Below are 27,225 nucleotides of genomic sequence, written 5' to 3'. Positions count from 1 at the left end.
CTCTCAAGATGATTTGTAATTTGTCGTGTCTGTAATGCTTTAAATGTCATAAATGCTTTTGTTTTGAGTCCTATCTGGTCACCGGAAACAAGGATCTGTTTAAATTATGTAAATGATTGGTAACAAGTTTACTGCAATTTCTTTCCTTTTTACAGGAACAATTTCCTTTAGAACAAACATATTTTATAATAAGTACATTGTAGATGAGATGCAGCATTCTGTGCCACGAAATCCTCAGTCAGGCAGCTAAACAGCATTTGGTAGAGATGCTTCCTGTCCACTTTTATAAAAAAGTATATTTAATGAATCAATTTTTAAATTGTCCCATAAAGACAAATATTCATTAGACATTTAAGATAAATATACTTTTTTTATATTGTAGGAAACACTCATTCCATAATTTCCTAAGGAAGATAGGAATAGTAGATTGTGTTAAAAATTCACTCACCAAATAGGAATGCGGAGACAGAGGCCCATAATAAATAAATATACTTTTAATGTAATTTCCTTAATAAATTAAACTTTGTTATTGGATAGATTGAATACAACAGTCAAAAGATTGAGCATTATTATATTGATAATAATCATCAAATTAGTCACGTGTATAAAAGTATAAAGATAGATAGATGTATGTTACAATTTATTCTGCTAATTCTTAAAAGGTTTGTTAAGAAATAATTTATTACTGGTTTTAGAATATATGTAAAAGGGATCACCATAGATAGTATCATGACTAAATTCCTATAAGCCATGCTAATAAAGTATTTTGCACGTATCTTGTTAACATAAATACATACATATGTACATGCATTTCTTTTCATTTGATGACCCTGAGGCATGACAAAATATTTCAGTAATTCCTAAGCATCAAAAAATTATTAGGTTATATTCAGTATAGTACATTAATCCCCCTAGGGTTCTTAGAGGCAACATTAGCCTGGAGCTTTTTTTTAATATGTCTAAAAGGGGAATACAAAACATTAATTCTTGTTGTATACGTATTAGGTTTCACAGGCTTTCTGAAAGTGTTTCACTGTTAACTGTTGGACAAAGTAACTCAAAGTAGTTACACTTCATACTGAATAGGTTCTCACTAGAAAACTTATGAGGACTGGTGCATTTATTTTAAATCAAAGTGAAAAAATATTAGTCATTAATTTAAGAATAAGATTATTTAAAAAATCAGGAAATATATTTCTAAAAAGGCTAACTGTGGCAGGGAATGCATGATTTAAATGATCCATTGATAATACATTTGGGAGACACTGGAATAAGGTGGCATTAAATACATTTTATTGAACTCTGTTTTTAAAATAAATGTTTATGTTTAGGGTATATATTTTGTTGCTTAATTATATTTACTCTATATGTGTGTATTGTGGTTTCCTGAAAAACAGATATGAACATAAAGTTGACACTATGTTATTTATTTACATCTGGAATGTGTGCTTAATCTCAAATTTAAATTAACTGAAATAAAATTGTGCACAGTTTTTTCTTATATGTAGGATAGATATATTTTTTTAACACTCTAACATTATCTTGTCCAAGACGCTAGCCAGTGACTACGTGTGACAATTTAACTTTTGAAATGTGGCCAGTCCACATACTAGACTTCAAAAGTTGGGAGGAACAACTGTAAAATATTTCCTTGATTTTTATATTGATCGTATATTGTGATGACATTTTTGGACATATTGGAATAAATAAAATATTATTTAAATTAATTTTACTGTTCTTTTTTTAATAACTGCTAGAAAATTAAAAAGTAGAATGACTAACTTTTTTTTTTGCTTGTATTATATTTTAAATGGGCAGTGTTCATCTTTAAGGAAAGAAATAATAGCTTGGGAACAGTGGTAAGTTGAATGTTCTAATTTTATTATTATGGTACCTATCCGCAACACAGACATCAAAATTATGATGTTAAACTTTATTTATTGATGCTTAGATATGTTCCCAATATATAATTAATTAATGAAAGTAGAATTAAAAGAAATCTTAAAGATATAAAAATATTATAGTCTCATTTTTATAAAATGTGCATATACATTGACATATGTATCAAGGTGATTATAACTAAAAGACGGAATTAAATTTTATTCCTATTTTATCTTTTAAGCCTTTCTGTTTTTCTCTAACTCTATAATAGCAAAAAGGATATGAAATGATGATAGTTTATAAAAGCGAATACTTTTGGCTGTGGTTTTATTAATATGTGATTTGGCTTAAAATTTATGAAAGTAAAATATCCATTTCTCTTGTTTAATTCATTTATTTTTTTCAATAAGACAGAATAGATTTGAAGTAATATTAGATACTCAATTAAATCTTTTGGTTTCTATATGCTGTTGATAAAGCTTATTCAAAATTTCATGTTTTTCTGGTTACTGTCATGTAATTACTCTATGAAAATGGTGGAACTCTCTTAACTAAGAAAGCAGACCTCTATCTGGTTAAATTAAAGTGCAAAGAATAATACATATACATTAAAATAAATTTAGCAAAAATGTGTTTTTTTAGTACTAGCTTCTGAATTCCTGAATTAAAAATATTTAAAAATTTTCATATCTTAAACATGTATGAGTCTTTATATGGCATGTTTGAAAAGCATTTGATTTAAATTTCATAATAACATGCATTTGGTAGATAAACGTCTTCCTAAAGAATCCTTTGACAGAGCAGAATCCTACAAACTTTCAACTGGAAAATATAAATGAAATGCATTCTCTCAGACTAACCTAGAAAAGGGAATTCAGAAAAATAGCTACGTAGTAATTAAAACATAATATATTACATTCAAATTATTTTAAGTCGTTGAAAAATGTTTGGCCAGTTAAAATTAAATCCCATTAGTAGAAATTCAATCTGAAAATTTGAGACACTTTAAAATGAAACTAAAGCTTTCATGTCAAGCTGCAGCAACTCTGTCATGCCCCAGCGACTTAGATCTGAGGTAACAGTGTAGCTAGTGTCCCCACAGGAAAGCCATTACAAAAAAGATGCCATCTAGATAGAGTTTCAGAACCACACAGGGACAATGCAAGATTCAGTTGAAGAAGTTTCTGAGATATTGGCATGAAGAATTTGGGATGAACAAAGCCAAAGAACCAATGAATTACAGAAATGATTTTGAAAGTCCAAAAAGAAAAAAGTCTCAGGCAAACCTTATTCCAGAATATGATGCTAAAATCAGGAGAAAATAATTTTAAGTCAGATGCACTAAGTTATGACTGACAGGATATCGTTCAGTCTGGAAAATAAAAACGGTTGATCAATTCCCATTACATTGTTTTTTTTTAATTTTTTTAATTCAATTTCACTTTGTATCAGAAAAAAAGCCTCACTCTGAATATCTGTATGACAAAAAGAGTCAATACTTGAAGAAATACATATCAGTGTTCTACTTGAAATGAAAGAGGTACTGAAATATCTAATTGTGTCTGCTTTTAAATGTGACAAATAGGTCAGCAAACAAAATTTACCAGTAAGAAACCATAGTGTGAAGCATGCCAGACACTGCAGGTAAAAAGAGAAACAAAAAGGCCTACCAGCCACCACAGATTAATCTGAACAATGGGGAGGATGGGGTCATCCTAAAATGGGAAGAATTTAAGACTTTTTTTTGTTATAGTTCATATTGGTATCACCTAAGCTGTTGTCTTTCTATTAATAGTTGGTGTATAAAAATAGTCTGTTTAGGACCAACAAACTGTCCTTTTGAAACACATGTCGATAGGTTGTGTTTCAACAATCATCTTTTAGACAGCCCCTTCCCTATAAAGAACCCAGAGACAGCCACACTAACATAATAGACAAACTTCCTGTAAGTGAATGGTGCTGAGCTGTATTTACCAAAACTGTCAGGATGTATCTAAAAGCTCTAACATAGAAGATGAAAACCATACAAACAGATATGTGAATTAATTTTGCAATTAAAGTGTATAGTAGAATAATTATATTCCCCATAGGCCAGTCAATCAAAGTTGCTGCAAGGTTTCCTACTATAATGACTTGTGTATTTTTATTTATTTATTATTTTTATTTATTTATTTTTTTTAGTAACTAGCTATACCGATGTCCAATACAGCATTTCCCAAATCATCCAAATGTGCAGTTTCTAATGGAGCCTAAAAGTAGAGCGCTATAAACACCACAGAAGCTCTCTTCTCGCTTTGTGTTCCCAAGCCATTCTCCTTCAACTCTTCCCAAAGGCAACCGTCATACTAACTACTAAAACCATAGATGAGTTTTACTTGTTTTGGATTTTATCTAAATATTAACTTGCTGTTTGCTCATGTGATCTACTTCTTTGCTCAGCATTAGCTTTTTCCATTTCTTTTTTACCTAACCTCTTAATCACCCGAAATTTGCTTCTAACCTTACATGTCTGCTGAAAATGCTATGAGCAAAGTCACCAGTGACTTCCATATTGCCAAATCCATTTGCTATTTATCTGTCATAAACTTTCTTGTTGTGAACTCAGCCTTGGAAATTGACTGTCGACAATCCGTTATTACAATTTTATGATAATGTACTCTTTTGGTTTTCTTCCTACTTCTCTAAGTGTTTTGTTGTTGTTGTTTAGTTATAGCTCCCTACTGCTCTTCTGTCCATCTCTTCTCTCTTTACATACTCACCCTGGGTACCCTACTCTTTGCCAGAGAATCAAATTATAACTGCATGCTTTATATTTCTATTTGTAGCCCAGAGTATCCACTTGAGATGTAGATCACAATATTCTTCACAAATATTTCTACAAGAATATGCTAGTATGTCTAAAACTTAACTATTTAATGTTCCCAAACTTGCTTGTCTGCCTGTCTCCTACTTTTATAAACAGAATTATTGTTCACCTTGGTATGCAAGCTAGATAACTGGGTGTTATCCTTGACCCTGCCCACATCCTCCTACGCATGTGTAATCACTTATCATATTGAGATGATTCTAAGTTATTTTGCAAATATGGCCACCTCCCTGCCTTATTACCACTGCTCCTCTAGTTCTAGCCCCATTACATTTAACCTATATGACCACAATGGTATTAATTCAGGTCAATAAGCTCTGCTATTTTTTTCCAAATAAAGGCCTTTTATATACTAATGATCTAATATCTATGAATGTTAATATAATATTAATATTTTATCACTCTGGTTATTAGATGGTTCCAGTAAGTAATATTTTACTACAGCAATTATGATTTCCTAGACAAAATAAATTTTCTTTTTCTGTTAATGTCATTGTTATATCAATATTCCATTAAGAGGTGTTTCATATAGAGATGATACTTTGTATATAATAATTCATAGTTAGGTGATTTAAAATAACTATTTTATGTTTTTTTTTAATATTTTCAAATTTTAGAATCCAAATTACCTATTTTTTTAAGAAAGAAATTCATTTCAATGTAAATGATCACAATTGATACATTATGCTTGCAAAAAACTAATTATTTTATGCTTAGGAGAAACACATCTTAAAAACAAACAACCCAATTAAAAAATGGGTAGAGGACCTGAAGAGATATTTCTCCAAAGAGGACATACAAATGTCAAGTAGACATACGAAAAAATGCTCAACATCACTAAACATAGAGAAATGCAAATAAAAACCACAATGAGATATCACCTCACCCCAGTTAAAATAGCTATTATCAACAAGACAAATAGTAACAAGTGGCTGTGGAGAGAAAGGAATCCTCATACACTGTTGCTGGGAATGCAGACTGGTGCAGCCTCTGTGGAAGGCAGCATGGAGGTTCCTCAAAAAATTACGAATAGAATTACCATATGACCCAGCAATCCCTCTCCTGCGTATCTACCCAAAAAATCTGAAAACATTTATACATAAAAACAAGTGTGCTCCAATGTTCATTGCAGCTTTATTTACAGTGGCCAAGACATGGAAACAACCAAAATGTCCTTCAGTAGATGAGTGGACAAAGAAGTTGTGGTATATATACACAATGGAATACTATTCGGCAGTAAGAAAAGATGAAATAGAACCATTTATGACAACATGGATGGATCTTGAGATTATAATGCTAAGCAAAATAAGTCAGACAGAAAAAGCAGAGGACCATATGATTTCACTGATATGTGGTATAGAAACCAGAAACAACAAAAGAACAAGACAAGCAAATGAGAAACAAAAATTCATAGACAAAGACACAGTTTAGTGGTTACCAGAGGGCAAGGGGGGGAGGAGGGCTCTAGAAAAGGGTAAACAGGGTCTAATATATGGTGATGGAAATACAACTGACTCTGGGTGGTGAACACGCAATGTGAGATATTGATAATGTATTACAGAACTGTACACCTGAAATCTATGTAACTTTAGTAACAATTGTTAACCCAATAAACTTTAAACAAAAGAAAAAAAGAAAGAAACACATCTTCCCTTGGATTTTTCCACATATGAAGATCATTTTGAATTGACTGAAATTTATTTAAGTGTGACATTAGAACTTGAAACACTAGAACACATACACATCTTAAAGTACATGTGTATGGTTTTGAGGACTGTAATTCATATCAGTTTAAGAATTTCAAGAATCTATCAGAGTTACACAAACTCCTCATTTCATATAATTTTAAGCTTTAGTATCACAGTCAAAGCAATTTGTGATTTAACTCAGGAAATAGGTATATAGAAATTGTTTTCAAAACAGGTATTCTTTTTCCAGGTAGTTAATTTGGTTATCTAGAAATTCCAAATAAAAATTTAAAAAAACCCTAAAATCAATAATCATATAATAGCACTTTATCATATTAATTGAGTTTCAAAAAATAAGTAAATGCAAACATTTATTTGAATAGCATTTCTGAAATTAAATGCCTCAGTTCATCTATGGTCATTTGATCTGATGGCAAATCACTTGCATTTACCTGCAGATTTAAAGCAAAAATATAGCGTTCCATGCAAATCAAACTAAATCAAAATTTCAATTTAATTTTCATTGGGAAAAAATGCTGAGTCTTTGTGTTAATACAGGTCCTTGGAATTAATAACGGCACTATTAACACATTTAAAATTCTATAATAAACCTTGGCACTGAAAAATTTACACACTTTACGAAAAATATTTAAGACAACAAAATGCCAGAGTTAGGAATATCCAGGAACTGACCTGAGGATTTAGAGTTTCCTCTAAGTATTCAAAACTATATCACTGATTTCACTTAAAATTTATTGGATCCCATTAACTTTGTTCATCAATGTATGATAGAGAAAACTTCATGCTCACACTGATAATTTATTTCAAATATCTTAGTAAAATCAAAGAAAATTTTAATAATGTCAAAAAACTGGAGAAAAATTAGGAATACCATCTACTGACTATTGTAATATATTAAAATAATATTTTATCCAGAAAGGAAATAGCTATTTTACAGAAAATGTTATAGCTACTATAATAACACTGTAATACTATAATTAACAGTTAATGGTGTGCCCTTTTTAATCATGAATGTTTTCCTGTTTACCAATTACCCTTTACTTTCTTCGTTTTATACCATGGCAAAAAAACTGGAACTCAAGAAATCTGCCTATCATTTTTGTGTATCAGTGAACAATGGAGCAAGATAAGTTTCTTAACTTGTCTGGCTTTAGTCCATTCTTCTAGATAGTCATTTAGAACTTTCTAGATTTCTGGGCTTTCTGTTTAGGAACTATAAGGGGGAATGTATTCAGGATGCAAAAAATGACTACTTTTTACCCTTCCTATATCTGTCTTTTTTTATCAGTCTCTGACATTATATATCTGTAAGGGAAATAAATCCTATCTTTTAAGTTGTTTTAACTATCACAACACTCTATACACACAGGTACTGAATATGTAATTTTTGAATGGATTGCGTTCTCACTATTGTTACACATTTTTATTCATGGTATTTCTTGAGTATTCTATAATAGAATGACTTCCCCAAATCATGCCATTATACAAAGCCTGTCACTGAAATTTACAAAACTTAAGTAGGTTTGTTTGTAAAGTATTATAACAGATGGAGAGAAAGAAATAGATATACTGGTATGTTTTCTATTTACATTTAAGTAAAAATACCTTCTTTCTAATGCAGACACAATCTATATAAGTTAGTGTCATTATCTCTGAAAGGTCATTATCCAGTGTGATGATCTGTTTAAAGAAGGATGTGACACTGAAAATGGAACACCTTCCAGAAAAGTGCTGGGTGAGACCACAGGAACATTAAAATATCCCGTATAATTCCAGCATCACCTTAGAAAAACATTATCTTATCTTAATGGTTAGGCAAATATCATGTTTCATTGTTAAGGGATGGTTTTGTGATTATAAAAAAAACACACAACAAAAAACACTTATAATACGATTGCTGATTGTAAGAGCTTTCATTAACTAGTATCTTTATGACCTATAATATTAAAAATGTAGACCTTTTGTGTTACATATAATTATGAGCTAAGAGTACAATCATTACAATATTCATTAAATTTATTGAATTTACTGTAAGTAATTTCCATAAAATTGCTATCATATTAATAATACCTTCCAATAGTTAACAATATCGTACAGATGGTTTTCTACACAAATTCAATTGTTCCTAGTACAACCTAGTTCCTTTATATACAATGTTTTACTATTTCTCTATTGAATACTTTTTATTGATGATTCAGATTTCTGGACTGCAGAATTTTATTTATGAGAATAATATACAGGCTACCTTGCCTTCCTTAGCAACATCAACTTATATCCAGCAAACCTGTATCATTTTTCCTCATGATAGGTGCAAGCAGTAGTATTCTAGGCCAGATTCTTATTTACTGATATTGCTAGAAATCATTATTCAGTCTGTGTGTCTGTGCTGTGCTGTTATAAAAATAACATTATTCATGCTTATTTTCATTTTTTAATTTTTTTTTAGTTTCCAGCTCTACCATTCCACCATGAACAATAATTATATTTTGAGGAAAATTCCTATATAAATATAATCAATTTAATTATCTTATTGATGCTTGAAAGATGGTATACCATTAAAATATTTTCTGCTATTGCTACATAGTTTAAGTACTAGTTCAAATATTATTTAGTCAAATCCATGCATTCTCATAGTTTGAGGATGAGGATAGGAGTTGTAGACTAGACTAATTGATTAATTGGTAAAATGGAAATAACAATTGGTATATTTTTATAGAATTTCAGACCTGGGACAGATATTGCAGTTGGTTGAGTTTCTCTAAAGACACTGGTGTGTCAGGTACTTTCAGTTTTTATTTATGCTATTCTTTTGGTCCACCTCCCATCTGTCATCTCCCAAAGTTCAAATCCAATCATCCTGAAGATTAATTCAATTGCTACTATCTTCATAAAGTGTCTTTGATTCCCAAAGTTAGATGTTATATTCTCAATTCACTTAATATCTTATGTAGGCCTCTTTATGATATTTATCCCCTTCTACCTTGTTAGATACTATTAAATATAATAATATAATATAATATAATATAATACAATATAAATAATTTCTTCTTTAATGAACCATAATATCTTTTCCTTGTCATCCTGAGCACAAAAAACAATGCTGATACAGAGTTATGTTTAGTGGAAAACACATAGATTTCACAATTATTTTTACATACATTTGATTATAATCTCAGCCACCTAATTCTTAACTTCTCAACTTCACTGTGTTTCAGTTTCTTGATATAAATGTAGAATAATAGTGCTGCTTTCTTGTTATCTTTGAAAAATAGTACAGCCTTGTGAATAATTTTAAAGGACAATGAAGTCATACTGTCTTGTATCCATTTAAGTAGAAATGCAAATTAATTAAATATGAGCACACTGATATCTTGCCTTAAAGTTTATAATGGGCAACTATTTCACAAATATTGATTTGCTCATATCAAGTATTTCATAAAATATAACTCAATGCTTTAATACAAAGTTATCATGTGATAAGTAAATCACTATCCTTATTAATATAGATTATCAGAGATTAACTATTTTCCCCAAAATACAAATCCTATCTCCCACCTTTTGGGAAAGTTATATGTGGTATACCACACTAAATATATACACACACACACACACACACACACACACACACACACATACATATATATACATATATACATATACGTATATGTGTATATATACACATATATGTATATATTCTATATATGGCATATATATGGTATAATGCATATATATTATATATAATATATGGAATACATTATACCTATATATTTGGAAAGCAATATGTAATACATGTGTATATATAATGTATTAGATATATATATGTATTTAATACACAATGTGTATGTATATATATAAAATAGTGCTGAAATAAATCCTGTTTAACTTTGATTCTTTGGTGATTTTCAAATATAAACCAGTTAATTTAAATTTTTTCTCCTTTTCTTCCACTCAGCTTCTAAATCTTTTTTTTTTTCTGGTTTATGTCTCTTAGTCCTTTGTCTTTGAACTATTTTTAAAAGAATAACCTGGCAGACATTTTTTTATAGAAAATTATTCTCATAATTCTGCTTTATAAACCACAGATAATCAATTTTAATAAGTCTTTAAGCATATACAAATTATTCCTAAGTAGCTTAACATTAATATAATTTCAATTCTAATGCTAACCATTATTATTAAAACATATGCAAAGTCCTATTAACCAACTTTGGTTTCCCAATAAAGTAAAAATGAAGTCACTATGTAAATAATCAAATTGTTTTTGATATACGGCGACAGCTGTTCACATGCTGTTCCTATTCTAAAACAATTTTGAAAGAAACATTTTGGGATTAATATCTTAAACTAGAATCATGGCTACCAAATATTTCCAGCTCTTTATTTTAGAACTATTAAATCCCTAGCTTTTACATATGTTTCAATACAGCCAAACACTTAAATTTTCTAGATTATCTCAATTACATGACTTATTTTTAGAAACAACTTGTATTCTGAGATCAAGCAAACATGCCGTATTGTCTAAAAGAAAAAGGGGAAAGCAACAAAGAGTATGTAGAGAATAAAGCTGATACTCACGGAACGCTCTATAAAATTCTTCAAGAGCCAGGTGCCTGTCAGAGTCAAAATCGTCGTATTTCAGTAGATCATACAAAGTACAGTCTGAAAGATCCTTGCCAAGTTCTTCCTGTTTTATCACCTGACAAAAAAATTATAACCATACAATTATATCTTTGTCTAACATTTCTATAGTCTAATGTAATAATCACCTAATAGATCATTTTAAAAGTGTGCAGTTGAGCAAAGAACTGAATCTATGAAAACTCTGGTTTTCAGTTACTGGACAATTATTTGTAACAGTTTCAAATGTATAAAGTTATAAAGTTAAAATAGGTACTTAGAATTTAGTCCAAACTTCCTAATACAAAAATCTCACAGGACACAGAAAATCTGAACATTAAAATGATATTTTGCATTTTACTCATTTACTTTGCTCTACTTATATTGACTCAAGGAAAGGAATGGAAATTGCCTCCTATGTCTCAATGACCTATGTCAAAATAAAACAGGGCTCTTTCTGAACAAAACCAGTGAGGTAGTTTGTTCTGGCTTTCGTCCTTGTATTATTTGTGAAAAATGAAGTTAGACTTTTTTTTCTCCTCTGCCTAAACTCCTCCCCAGCTGGAAGTGAAGCCATTTGGGATTGTGCATTAACTCCCTCAGTCACAAAGGAGCTATTAAGCAAATGACTGTTTCCAGGAGCCAGATAGAATTAATGTGCCGATTGATGATGAAAATCAAGCCAAGCGTGGGTGAGGAAAATCATCAAAGTGCTTTTCTATTCTGTGCTCAGCTATGGACTGAGGCTGTAGCTTTTTAAAAGTGTACTGCTTTGGACTATTGCTTGTCATAGAAAAGGGCTCACCAAGATTTTTCAAACATCCCTATCCATTCTGGGTAGCTGCACAGCTGCTTCATGGCCTTTCATGTTCTCCCACATACAGACACAATAGTTCACATTGCTTGTAGTTGGCATTGCAGTGTGTTTTTTAAAAGGTTGTGCAGTGTAATCAGACAACACAGGCTCTGAGGCCAGCCAGCTCTGGGTTCAGGTTCTGCCCATGCCACCTAATATCTCTGTAAACTCTAGCAAATCACTTAATATGTCCTCCATTGGAAATTGAAGATAGTGACATCTATCCCTCATTGTTGTGAAGATTTTACACACACACACACACACACACACAGTCAGTGCAAGACAAAATAGTATGCCCTCAAAAAGTAGTCATTTAACGTTAAAAATAGTGACTTTAGATATATATATATACATAGATGTGCTTCTTATTCAAATGATACACTGCAGATTTCCACACCTGCTTGTGCTTTTGATTTGTGCATTCACAATGTATTGTTGTTTCTTTTGGTAAGCAATATGTTTCATGCTTTCTTTGTTGTATCAATGGCGCATTGCTGATTCTTATCCCTAAAGATTCTCAGATGTTTTGAGCTCTCTTTTTAACCCTTCTTGCAAGAGTTCTATGCTAAAAGTTCAGTCACGTCTAAGTGTGGATGAGCTGTTGAGACAACTCTGAGGATGGAGCTTAACATATGACTCACTAGAACCTCCAGCCCCATCTCTAGTCACTTGAGTGGTGATAAGCAATGATAGCATACACACCGCTAAATATAACTTCGGCAATACAATGCGTTCTCTATTATTTTATATCATATTCAAATTTCATTACCCAAGCTTTCCTGCCTTGGCAGGAGGAAGCAAAACATGTATCTGCTTTAACTGGTCCATATTGCGGATAGCGAGTATTAAGCACTACACTGGAGGACTATGCAACACCTGGAGAGATTAACAAAACTACTTAAAGTCTGAAGCCATCTCTCCTATATGCCTAATGAAGAAACAAATACTGCATTTCTGCTTAGAGAGCTCTCAGTCATTCTCCATCTGTTATTTGTTAGATCATGGGAAATGACTTTTCATGGGTAGAATGGGAGACTGTATTTGATCTTACCTCACTCTGCTCTTCATAAAATGCTATCATTGTGGTAATTTTAAGATGCATTGGAACCAACTTTGGTCAGTTATTTCAATATTTTTAGTGGCTTTTATTCTCATAACTTTGTGTAATGAGATCAAGATAGAAAAGAAAGTTGGGGGAAAAGCTTTCATAATTTTGTCATATTTATTTCTGTTCTAATATTTTACTCAAACCATGTATGAGACCAAGAGAAAAAACGTCTACCTTTTTCCTAAGTGCTGGCTCTGGCATGAGACTAGCTTGATCAAGAGTGGATCAGGATTATAAGGCTTAAACTGGGCATGCAGTTTAACAGTCTGGTTAGCGACCTGTCTAAAAAAACCCTGTTACCTATACTGGGTCATTCTCATGTACAGGAGAGAGGTGATTCACTCTCTCATTAATCAATATTTCAAATACATGTTTTCCTCATTTATTCCGTTTTTGGGCAATGACACAGCCTACTTAAAACATGCTTCCTCGTAACTTTTTCTCTCCTATAAGTTTCCTGATGGGACATTACCATATTCTGGAGTGTTCCAAAGGAGGGAAGAACTTTCCTGTGAGCTTTCAGCAGCATGGAAAAATTGCTTTAGCTATCCAGGGTTTTGATAGCCTTAAAGTGTTGAGTTTTGGACTGTCAGGAAAGAACACATATAAGTAGATTTCCTTCCCCATATCAAAGTAGTACGTTAAGCATTTTTGGGCACAGGAAATCCAAACTTGTAGGGCTTTGATAGTTAACTGAATTTTCATTTTTTATGTCTGACACTTATTTCACAAACCTCCCACTTAGGCTTCTCAAAACATATGAACATGTTACTTCTGAACTAGTGATTCATGACAGGACCAGTCACTGAGTATATTGTCACTTAAATATCTACGATAAAGCTTCAGTCTAAGAGAGCACTCATAATTTCATGTTTTCTATTATGGAATATTGAAAATGTTTCCCACACTACTAGTTTTTTTGGTGAATTTGTTAAGATTACAAAACATGACATATTTTATACGTTTGTTTTCTTGATTAAAGATCAAGTAACAAGTAACATGGGCTCCAAAAAGTTAGAGTCAGTATGACAAGATAGAAATATCAGCAGAATGCATGTCATCAAGGGAGCTCAAACACATAACATCCAAGAAGGAAATATTTAACTTCAATGTAATAGAACTGTCAAAGATGAATGTGAAATTATAATAATAAAGATAGATGATTTAATATTTTGGTACTATGGTATTTTTTGTTCCAAAAAAGAAAATTAAAAAGAAAATAAAACCTGTCCCACTCCAAAGTACACTATGTTCTTTATTATCCTCTTTCATTCCTTTATTGAATCATCCATTCAATGAATCATTTTTGACTGTCTACTCTGTGTCAGACAATGTTCTAATTTCCGAAAACAGCCACCAGGAAAAAACACAAAAATCTCTTCCCTGTGGGATTTACATTCTAGTGAAGGAAGGCAAATAAATATACAAGTTAAACATAGAATATGTCAGATGATGATACGTTATCTAAAAATAAATAAAACTGGAAAGAGAAATAGAAAGTGTCAGAAGTATGTGTCTCCTGCTATACAGATATATGGATATCAGATTTCTGGAGATATAGCATGACTTGGGAATCCAAATTATTATACTAATTCTCGTAAAAGATATGCTATACATAGGATTGATTCTGATGGTCTCAAGCTGGTCATGGGGATGAGACCATGAGTGTGAGGGGATAAGAGGATAGAGGAATGCAATCTGCCAGTTCTATTTTTTTTTTATTTCATTTTTACTTTGCACTCCTTGGTGGAGACAGGAGGAAAATGGCAAATGTAAATTCATGAACAGATATATCACTCATAGCTTCAAGCTATCCGATCTCTTTCCTTTTCAAACTATTTTCCCCCAACTAATGATGACCATGTCAAAGATGCAATGGTCTTAATGGACCATTAAGAGCTCAGGACTCCTCTATTTCAAAGAAAGTTAATCATATTTGTGAAATTGAGGAGAGGTAAACATATTCCCTTCTCTACTTGGTAAATGTGTAGGTTACATCACAGGGTAAGGGTCCGAAAATAAAAATACTCCTTTGGTAGGAATACCCAAGCATTAGCTTTGAGCTTCTCTCACTTATGCAGCATTCATTGGATCCTCTACTACTTGGTCTGAACCTTTTGTTGCCTACTTTCTTCTTCCTTTCTCCTTCTCTCCCTTCTATGCCTCCATGGAGTTAATATTCTAGAGAGGATGAGTGGGAAGATGTAATCAAAAAATTAAATAAACAAGATAATTACAGATTGTCAACAGTGCTTTAAAAATAAGCAAAGTGAAAGGATGGAGTATATAATTAGTATTATAATTATAATTGTTTAATCATGTATAACTGATGGTATCTTGCAATAGGTATATTAAAAAAACTAATTAAGTGAAAATAATTAAATCTTCTAAGTGCTCTTTTAGTTTTTTTTAAAATGCCTAATAGGTTAGAAATTGTTAAAAATATAAAATAGGGCCAACATCAATTGCTTAAGAATACTAATTAAAGAGATAACATTAAAACTCTGGTGGGGAGAAAAGTATTTCATTTTTTAAGGCACTCTATATGGCTCACAGGAGTTCTCTGAAAGGAAAGATGTTACAGATATATTTAACATTTTTTAAAACTAAATTTTAATTTTTCAGTTGTCTAGTGCATATTATGAACAGCATTTTTTTTTTTTTAATCTGAAACTAGTTACTAATGTTTCCGGCTACAATTGAAAGTACTTGTTGTTAATTGTTGCTCAGAACTGTACCTAAACCAACAATCACAGGTTTTATCTTTCTTTAAGTGCCAATTGTTGCTGTTATTATTATTCTGAATTATTTAGTACTGGTAAGGAAATTCCCAGTACTACCAGGGTCTTTCTATTAGCATTACCAACGCCACTCTAAGTCAAACACTTGGTTTCTGCTGCCTTATTTTGAAAACCTAATACGTTTATAAGTGTTTACAATGTTAAATAGGATTAATTACCATGACATTCCCTGGACTTATCAAGTGAGGACTTATCATTTTCTCTGTCCATACAAGTACTTACTGATTTGTAATTAACTTGTCCCCAATAAAATAACTTTTGATCTATGAAACAAAACAATTCTTACAAATCTCATGGTAAATGAAAATGCTGATGAGCAAGCAGAACCTTTTTTAAAATCATTAAAATTGTAATAGGCTTTATCGAGTCAAAAGAGATATTAAGTGTCCATTCACTATGTAACTTTTCTAATAATATTTAAAGAAAATTGTTATGTAAAAAGGTTATAAAACACCATTCGCATGCCCATACTGTTAGCTTAAAAATATCTAATCTTATTTATTCCTGCTTTTTATTTAATTTTTGTAAATGCATTCACATATGGTAGTCATTGAGCAAATGGCTTTTTAAGTCAAATATGTATAACATAATAATCTAAATCCTGTGAACAAGTAGTTCTTTTTTATTATTTTAATAAAGAGTTGGTATGTGTGCACATTAGGGGAATATTTCATTCTAATATGCATTCCTAATGTGAATCGGCTTATTAAGATGACAAAATCTAAATGAAGAAAAAGCTAAATCAATATACTCAATACAGCTGTTTATTTAAACTCAGAATCACAAGGGGATGGTTTTGCTTACTTAAATTCTACCAGCGGTTATTTTATAAAATGGGGAGACACATAATGAGCAAGTTTTCCAAGCTCTAAGAACCACTTCACCTCAAGAATCCTATATTTACTGCTTTTAAATGAATTAAACAAGGAGGTTGTTAGACTGAGTTGGCTCTAATGTGGTGATGCCTACATAAGTAAACCAAAATCTAGGCTTATAAATACCTCAGGTTACTAAATTGAAACCTAAGGATAACCAACCACAAGTAGCCATTTGGCTTTAAGCCATAGCCAGTCAATAATTTCCTTAGTTTGCTCTCTCTTTTCCGCTATGAAAGTTTTTCTTTGTTTTGTTTTGTTTTTTTGTTTGTTTGTTTGTTTTTCTTTAGTTTCCCTCTGCAGAATGCCTCTAACCTTTTCTGGTTCAATTGCCCATTTCAAAATGATCTTTGCTCAAGCAAACGTTTAAAATTTTAATGTGCCTCAGTTGATCTTTTAACAGTGCTAATAAACTCAAGAGTGCCATTCCAGCGAGTGAAGTCTGCCTGTGTATCATCTCATCCTCCCCTGAGGATCAAATATATAGGACAACGATTCAAGAAACAGTTGCCTATTCTCCTCTAATAGATGGTTCGGGCAAATTCCTCTGTGCTTCATATACTGGTTTACCTCTGAGATCCTATAAAATTCAAGTCGTTTCATATTGCTGTGCACATTTCCCAATCTGACCCAATCTCTATTCTTTTCCAACTCAAACCCATCAAAGTGCCCTCTGGAAATCCTCATCTCTGATCAGAAAATTTTCTTTTGCCTTCCATTTCTTTAAAAAAAAAGATGTTCTTCATGATATTGGTTTTAGAAAATTCCAGTTGCCTGTTAAGAAAACCATTTATCCAATCATTTTTATAACTGAAGGATAATTTTCTCTGTGATCTATTCTACCATAGTGCAAGAAAACGGTAAATAAGTAAATGGTTCCTTATTGGCATCGATGGATTATTTCCTTTTCTCAAATCAATCTTCACCAGATAGATAGATAGGTAGATAGGTAGATAAATTATACATAGGTAGGTAGGTAGGTAGATAGATAGATAGATAGATAGATAGATAGATAGATAGATAGATAGACAGAACCTACTTTTGAATCTCAGGATATTCAGCTACATGATTTCCTCCTATTCTCAACCCATAATTCATGAATGGATAAAGCTCCTGATTCACAGTATTTCTGCCCATGTTATTTTTTCTTTGAATATTCCTAGTGACTTCAATATCCATCGAAATAAATTACAATGAAGAGTTCTATGCTCCTTTACATAACGAATGATCATTAACCTTTTTTCTCAATGACACTTTCCTACATGTCAGCTTGCCAGGAGGAAGATGTCAATACCTTCTGTCATGTCATCCTGGAATCTTAATTTTAGGCATGACATGTTCAGGTCTGTTTAAGGAATATAATATGTTCTTAACATATCAAATGTGCTACTATGGAATTGAATGCATGACCACACTAGTCATATATACAACACTTAGAGGAGATACAAAGATGCCCTGGTCAAGTTTGTGACCATGCCTCAAAGAAAGAAAATCATGTGCATGTTTGTTAAGACTTTTGCATTGGGCTATTATTCTATGAGATATCATTGAAAAATTCAACCAATTTGGAGCATATTGCTACCAGAACAATTTCCACTGCAGGTAGCATTATTCAAGCTCAGATTTCACAGTAGATCCAAAGAGAGTACTGAATTTTTACTGTTGGAGAACACAGCCTAAGGAGGGAAAGAAAGAGATCCAAATAACAGAAATAACCTCAGACACCTGTTTAGATGTAGAGGGTGGAACTAAAGTAGAACACCAAACAAGCAAGTTTTCACACCTTATCAGAATGGTCCTCAGGGAAAGCTAGAAAGAACATTTGTTTTTGCCTTTAATAGGCAGAGTTGTTTACTAGAAGAGACCATTCAGTTCTATACCTTTATTTTGATTAGAATCCATGGAATATGGTACAGATTCAAGAAGATACAGGGCAACCTAGAACTAAATAAATAAAATGTCCATCTATCCATTTTCAGTAGAGAAGATAGACACTTAAAAACATACATGCACAACATGATGTTAAATGTGACTGGAATCTTGCCTTTGTCATACAGTGATTAAGACACTTAAAGAGGGAACCTTGATAATCTGTTCTATTCCTGTAAAAAGCAAGTTTGATTGATATCCCACTCTACCCTACCAGTCAATTCCATATCTTTTGGGGAGGCAGAAATTCTCAAAGTTTAAAAGTGGGCCTGATATACACTTGAGGAAAGTGATACACAGGATTTTACCGGGCTCAAGAGGTATAAAAATTATAGCAGAAGAAAGAGGCCAGGAATGTCTGCTATTTTCTAAGACTGAATATATGTTTTCCCCCAGGGAAGACTGTGATGGATACTGGTTTTTGATGTTGGTGTTGTTATATTCTATAACTTGCCATTAGAGTTTTCTTAAAAAGGGTAAATCCTGACAACTATGAAAGGTGACGTATTTGGTTATACAAATTTAGAAGGTAAATCTAAAATAAAACCATATCATTTGTCATAATAAGGAATTTGGAACTCCAGAGAAAATTGATGAATTAAAGTTGAAAGAGAAACTTGGGCATGGCATCCATGGTATAAGAAATGCAAGGCACATCATGGACCAAGTAAAAGGAACGAAAAGCATTAAGAAGTAAGTACTTAATCTAAACTGTATTTCAATTTGTGATTTGTGCAATATATGATTGTAAACCCACTCTCATCTCCCTTACACATTTTCAGTCGATTCCACATTGCTTTTCGCAAATTAATGTGTGTGTCTGTGTGTGTGTGCGTGTGTGTGAGTGTAACTCAAAGAGAAATGAAATGGACACTTGTATTATAATAACATAATAATAATAGTAAAATATAGTCAATTGATTTATATGTATTTTTCATAACATATGCATGTATCCCCTTCTTCAAAACATTGCTTTCATCACTTCTTACAACTTAATTTTTTGGGCAAGAGATCACTACATTAAACTAGATACTTGATATGTTGATATATAGAGATATTTTAGTACACAATATACCATCTCAAAATTATATATAACATATGTAATATATAAATAATATATAATATTTATTTTAAGTTCACTTCGATTTAACATTATGTCCGTAAAGCCATGGAAAGAAGTTGCCAACATCACAGTTTGCAGAATGACAATATTTACTTTTCTCTAGGATACAATTCAGGATTTAATAACATTCATGCTAGCTTTATGAGATAAGTAGATGAGTACTTCAGATTAGATGAGCAAAATAAATAACATGATATCATTTTTTTAATTGCATAGAATAAACAAAACTGTTTCTCTCCTTTTGTAATACAATACTTCATTGTAAAAAAATGGCATCACAACTTTTTGCATATTTACTACTGAGTATATAAATTCTAGGTTTATAATGACTAACTAATATTTGATTTGTTCTTACTATGATCCAACCATACGCATTAAAAAAAAATGCAAAGGCTGCGCATGATGGAAATATTCAATCAATTGCTTATTCATATGTGCCCTCTTTATTTCCACTATTATCACAGCATACTCACAAATATTACATTTGGAAATGTAATTGTGACTAACAATTACATTGTGCTTTATAAGTGCTAGTCATGTTTCTAAAAATCTTATGTAGTCTAAACAACATAAATATCACATCACATTGATGTACTAGGTACTATTATCATTGTCAATATATAGAAAAGGAAACTAAGACAGAGACAGTTTAAGTAACTTGCTAAAGGTTACAAAAGTAAGTAATACAGATGTGATTTGAACCCAAGCTTTGTAATCAAAGTTCTTAACCACTATGTCATGATAAAAAACAAAAAAAACAAAAAACAAACAGAGAGAGATAATTGTTGAAAATATCCTAGGACTTCATCAATTTTAGGCCACTCATTCCTTTGCTATTTGAAACATTCTCTTTTGACTTTTGAAATGCATATTCCATCTTAATCTTTGTTGATTTCCCTTCTTGTTACCTGTTTCTTCCAGATGCTCAAATGTCAATGACAAATCTACCAGTGCTCTAACATTAATTTTATCAACTTCATAAAACATCACTCTTCTGAAAGTTCAAAATTTCCCTTTGTAATATATTTGCATTTTATTGTAGGATGTTTTTAACATACAGAAATCAGCCTTACACTGAAAGACTCAGTGGCAGCTATAGGCAGTCTTATCAAACTAGAGTGGTAAAGGGTGGATCTACTGAGATCTAGTTATATATGGTTGGTTCATTTTACAAATATTTTCTTGCTACAGCAAGTTGTTAACTGTGATACTAAAGCTCATATCCCCTTTATCTACTGTTTTTTATCACGTCCTTTTCTCTCAACTAGAGAGACCTCTGGGTTCTAATTTACTTGAACATCTGCAGAGAAACTCTAGGTTATATATTTATTATGAAGACAGAGAACAGAATGGGTACAGCCAGCTTTCATGTTGCTTTTATAAAACCTCAGAGCCAAATCGTATTCTTCAATTTTTTCTTGTCGCTACTAGGGTCTTAGGTTATCTATTCTATTGTCTGCTAATAATAGCTTGTATATCATCAACAGACACCAGTAAGATCCTTTCCCTCTTTAAGTTAAATTATTTTTAAATTTTATATTAAATTACGAAATTACGTTTCCAAGTTTATGAATACAATTTTATGTATTATTGGTTATAACACTTACATAAAGGTTCTTAAAAAGCACTTGTACCCTACACAAGTCAAAAGTAATAATCATGCTATAAATAGCTAGAAATTCATGATATCTTTTCTAGGATGCCTGTTATAACCTTCTGTGTTTTTTTTTTTTCATAGTTGATTGCTGATGGATGAGATGATAACGTTTCCATTAAATACTGCTGAAGAAAAGAGTGGCTTATGTGGTGTGGAATGTATGTAGAAGGAAGTCTATGTCTCAGATACTCACTGGCATGTACATCATCATGGGTGGCTAAAATATGAATGGAATTCTGAAGATAATTTCAGCATAGACACCATAACTGTAAGATGAATTGGAAGGGCACTTTTCAGACATAATGCAAGTTCAAATCAAAGGATACTGAGAAAACAAAACTATACTTTGTAGCAGATGAACTCTATTATGGGTTGAATTGTGCCCTGCCAAAAGATATTTTAAAATCCTACCCCACCCCCCACTACCTCAGATTGTGACCTTTTTTGGAAATAGAGTCATTAAACATATAATTAGATATCTCAAGGTGAGGTGATGCTGAAATAGGGTGGATATTTATCCAATATGACTGGTGTGCTTTTAGGAAGAGGAAAGATGATGTGAAGAGAGACACACAGGCACCTATGTGACCACGGAAGCAGAGACTGAGTGACATATATAGAAGCCTAGGGAATGCCTGACACTACCACAAGCTGGAAGAGGAAAGAAAAGATCTTTCCCCAGTGCCTTCAGAGAGAGCATAGCCCTGCCAACACCTTGATTTTAGACTTTGAGAGACAGAGAGAGGTTGTTTTAGCCATTGTTTGCAGTATTATGTTAAAGCTGCTTTAGGAAATTAATACAAACTTGAACATAACAGAAACTTGAAACATGTTATACGGGAAAAGCTGCCACTGCCATTTTCCAAAGATTAGCAATTTTCCTTTTGAATTTAGATGTGGGTACTATGGTAATAACTGGATTTGGTCAGCTTATGTTTTGTGCCCATCTAATGTCTATAGTGGTGTAAATAAGTTAATAAAAACATGAAAATATTATTAAAATAAGGAAAAAGTTAATAAAAACGTGAAAATATTAGAAATATAAGAAGGAAAAACAAAACCACAACCTATTCAAGTATGTCAGACATACAGAGATCAAGGTGGCATGCCTTAACTACAAATTCATTTTAAATGTAATTAACTGGTCATTTCTTATTATTACTATCAATATAAAATTCTAAAGAGTTTCATTCTTGAAAAATAGTCATGAAGTGTATGACAACACAGATATCTTAATTAAAATTTTTCTAATTTTACCCTAACATTCCTGAATTCAATTGCTTATGTCCCAGTGTCTGAGACTTAGTAAGTACTCAGTAAATATAAGCAAAACTAAATATATATATATATATATATATATATATATATATATATATATAATTAAGTGGAACGAAAAGAATTATGGCCAATTGCTCATATGATCACTTTGTTTTGAAGACTCTAACCTGTGTTACACTATTTCAAAGGAAATAAATTATTGCGTGATAAGACCAATATTCCATAATGTCAGATTTTAAAAATAAACCATACAATTAACCATAAAAGATTAATGGTATGATGTCATGAAAAGAGATTACTAATTTTTAAAATTTTTTTGAAAACTGTATTAACTACTAAGCACAGCAGCAAAATCTGCATCAATATACACTATCGGCAGGCCATCAGAATTCTTCAGTGCTACCGCCATTTTCCTGCTCATCCTACATTACTTTCTGAAACCTGTGTATATTTTTGGAGAAACCACATTCCTTATTTTACATTTCCAGTACTATCCACAACTAGCTTAGATTCTTTTATCTGAGTATTACAATTTACTTTAAACTAGGTTGTCTGTCTCCATGACACACCATAAAAATATGTCTATTTTTCCAAATGGTTCACATAAGGACCTTTTGTTTGTTAATATACTGTTTTTAATAACAAGTTGTTTTTCGTTTTTGTTTTTTACATATATCATTTAAGTGACAATTTTTAAAGAAATGAAATTTGAATAATATGGACTTAATATTAAATGAAAATGGAATATATTACAATTGATCCTTGATTGTTGAAAATGTACTGGGGTATGTCAGTAATTTAATGCCATCTTCAATCATTTATTTACATTATGTTATAGATATGCTCAATTGTTGGCCAATAGTTTCCTTGAATACTGGATAAATAAGCTTTTATTGACTAACAGAAAATTAAACATTACAAAGACTCTAGAATATATCTGGAGATATCTTATAAATTCTATAAAATAGAGAACTGGTAATTCCTTTAGGTTTTTAAGGTTAGACCTGTCAAAGTGTCTCTTTTCAAACCATAAAATATCATATTAAGTAACTCGAAGTTAACATTGCTAATAAAGCAGTCAAGCTATACTCTTAAAAATATTTGTGTCCACACTCTCAAATATAGTTTATATATATATATACATATATATATATATGTATATATATATACATATATATATAATAGAGAATAAATTCACACAAATGTAAATATATTATACATACTACATTAAAATAAGCTTGTTAATTTAATCATTAATCATACCTGAATTAGTTCATTAATATCTATAAGTCCATTACTGTCGGCATCAAAATATTTAAACATTTGATCCACCAACAACTTCTTCCGAGATATGTCATCACCGTTAGGGTTTTCATTTTCTTGTGTAATATATTTTTGATTTTGTAAATCTAAAAGCATGTTTTTCATCTTGCTGTATTCAGTGGCCTTGCAGTTATCCCCTGTAACAAAAGAACTAAGTTATTTTCAAAGCAATGTTATTAAAAATGAATCATTTGTTTTATTAATATTTAGAAGCTGATATACATAACATACTTTGTACATCACTTTTATGTTTTTATTTTGCATACCTTATAATTTATACAAGAAAAAAAAATGTCCTGTTTTCATGGTAGGATCAAACATTTTATTTGTATCAAATCTACTAATGTATTTACTGTGTGTTTTTTCCATACCAAAGTCATTGATTCTAGAAGGACATAGACACACATGCCAGCTTCCGTTGGCTACAGTGCTTAAATACTTTCTTAGTATTAATCCTCACTGTACAGCCCTATGTTGATAGTTTCACAGGTTTTGAACATGAGGTACAGGGAGATGAAAACACCTGCCCGAGGAAAAGGGTTAGATTGTGTTAAATTTTGCACTTAAATGCATATATATCTGGCTCCAAATACCATAGCACATTTTTAATTGGAGCTATGTTTTTATATTTGGATTGTTTTGAAGAAGTGTGTGTGTGTGTGTGTGTATTTGTATGTTTTTCTGTAATTCTATTTATAATGACACTAACCTTATACGTATATTCTTCCAAAAGACTTTACTTATTTCTGATATTCATTTATCTCTCCTTTTGGAACACTCAGTGTATAATGACATCTTTTTTTTCATTTTGCTCCTTGAAGTTTTAACCTTTCAAATTTTATCTCTATAACTAAAGTATAAGCTTATTGAAGTAACAATGCATTACAGATTTTCTGTATCTCCCATAGAATAGTGATCACAATAGTGGGAACATCACAGTTAATGAAAATAATCGCTTGACTTAACGTCTTCAAAAATAACTGCAACTGTTCTAAAATCTTCACATATTATTTCACAAAGGATTTTACTTACAATAGTCTCATATGTCTTTATAAATAGTGCATCAAAATGAAATGCATAGTACTGATAGCAAATGTGATATGTAAACTCTATTACAGGAAATACAGTTTATAATGTAATTTATAAAGGAAAGAGTATGTATTATATAATGTAAGAATTTTTTACAACATAGTTTTAGGGAAAAATTAACTATAATTGTGATCAATTTGGATAATAGGACTTGACAGAATCTACAATTTTAAAAGAAGATTTCTAAAGCATTTTACATATATGTCTAAGAAACATGGGGTTGAAAACCAGCGTTTGAAGTCTCATTCCCTTTTAAGACAAAGAAAACAATCTCTGCTAGAGAGCTGAGATTCTATCTTATTTTTCAAAGAGAATGAAATGACTGTTGTAGTTAATCAATTTTATTGTTTAGCAATCCTGTCAAGAACTTTTTTTTTTACTACAAATGCAAACTTTGTGCTGCAGATTAAGTCGATTTTGCAATATTCTGTTCTCAGTAAAGAATAATATGTTTTCTTAATAGCAATGAAATCTGACAAAAGAGAGAAATAATCAAATCTGGAGACACAGGTAACAATTTTGGTATCTGGGAACGTGGCACAAAAGGAGCCTTCAAATATGTACGTGTGTGTGTGTGTGTGTGTGTGTGTGTGTGTGTGTGTGTGTGTGTGTGTGTAGGTGTATGCTCCGTGCATGCATATGTGTGCCTATGAGTGTGCACCTGGGTGTGTTTCAGAAAGAGAGAGAGAGATGTTTGTTGCAAGAATGAGAAAAAGAATAATAGACAATTTCAATAGCCCTACCTGGGATTTCTGTATTTAACCTTAAATCTATAGTTCCTTTCATATGACTAACCAAGGAAGGAGGGAAAGGTGGAGTTTGGAGTTGTGAACCTGTGATGACAGGCAATGTGGAGATCAGAATATCAGTGAGAGGCAGATGGACAATAAAATTTAAACGTTGAAAACTTTTAACTAAACAGTTCAGATTTGAGGAAGGTGATGCAATTTGGGTTGCTACACTAATTTTGATCTAAACAAGTAATGTGATCATCATGATGCTCTGTATTAATGCTTTTATTTCCCAATTGTAAATATCCAAAGTCCAATCATTGAGATATTGCTGGCAATCCAAAGAAAATAGAAATAAAAGCATTGCAGTTAAGGAACTCATATTCTATGGAAATGTACAACAAACAGTTATAAAAGTATGTAAAACTTTGTAGAATTTATAGATTTAATAAAAATCTGTTACAGATTTTTTTAGTAATAAATAGATGTATCTGTTATTAATAATAGATTACATGTAATGCAGACTTGCAATGTGCCAGGAAATGTGTACATATTAATCACTTAACCCTCATAACAATCCAAATGGGAAGGACAACAAAATTATCACTATTTTACACATGATGAACCAAGGCACAGACAAATTTAAAAAATGTTCAAAGTTACAGAGCTAGAAAGGAGAATTATTTTTACACATAATTATTTTTATTCTCTACTTATCTTCAGAACTAAGTTTTTAAAGTAACTCATATATGGATTCAATAAGTTTGTCTGTCCAAGGATTATATGTACACTGAAAGATACATATAGTATTGAAATCTGGCGATATCACTGCTTAAATTGCAGATAGAGAAAACAGAATTCAAAAAAGGAAAAAAAAAAGTAGTATCTGAGAAGTGGCAGAAGAACTAAAAGAAAGTACTGAAGAGGAGGAAGCTAAAGGGACAGTGACTTTTCAAGAAAGAAGTTATGATGAAATATCAAACGTTTCAGAGTAAAAGTAAGATAAACAGTAAAACATGCCCACTGGATTCCTTAAATTGAAGACAATTGGTGATTTAAAGAAATATTCTAGTGAATAAATGGAGCAGAATTCATAGCATAGTGGGTTAAGGAGTAAAAGCAAAGTGAGGATTTAGAAATATTAAATATTTACTACCTTCTTAACAAGCTTCAATGTGAAAGAAAAAGAACCATCATTATTAATGAAGAAGAACCAATCTTTAGAAATAAACATCAACAGATACAAAGGGCGCCACAAAAATGTATACACATTTTAAGAAAGGAAAACTGTATTCAAATTGTAATACTCGATATATACCAATAACCAAAGATGAATACAAGTCACATGTGACTTCTGCAATTACAAGAGGTGCTCAAAGTGA

General features: G+C 31.5%; 1 protein-coding gene across 5 annotated transcripts in view; it reads right to left on the bottom strand.

The window, feature by feature from the left end:
• Positions 1–27,225, bottom strand: part of FSTL5 (follistatin like 5) — a 1,025,577-nt gene that overhangs the window by 283,775 nt on the left and 714,577 nt on the right. For all 5 annotated transcript variants that reach the window (XM_081077240.1, XM_081077239.1, XM_081077242.1 and 2 more), the window contains exons 5-6: positions 23,964–24,160; positions 11,032–11,152 (exon numbers count right to left, since the gene is read on the bottom strand). In XM_081077240.1, coding sequence (XP_080933366.1) covers positions 11,032–11,152; positions 23,964–24,160 — 318 coding nt within the window. The remainder of the gene's footprint in view (positions 1–11,031; positions 11,153–23,963; positions 24,161–27,225) is intronic.

This window comes from Rhinolophus hipposideros (genome assembly GCF_964194185.1).
Source record: "Rhinolophus hipposideros genome assembly, chromosome: 16".
In the NCBI taxonomy this organism is placed as follows: Eukaryota; Metazoa; Chordata; class Mammalia; order Chiroptera; family Rhinolophidae; genus Rhinolophus; species Rhinolophus hipposideros.
The sequence above is the reverse complement of the archived record's forward strand: the minus strand, read 5'-3'. Positions and strand labels throughout refer to the sequence as shown.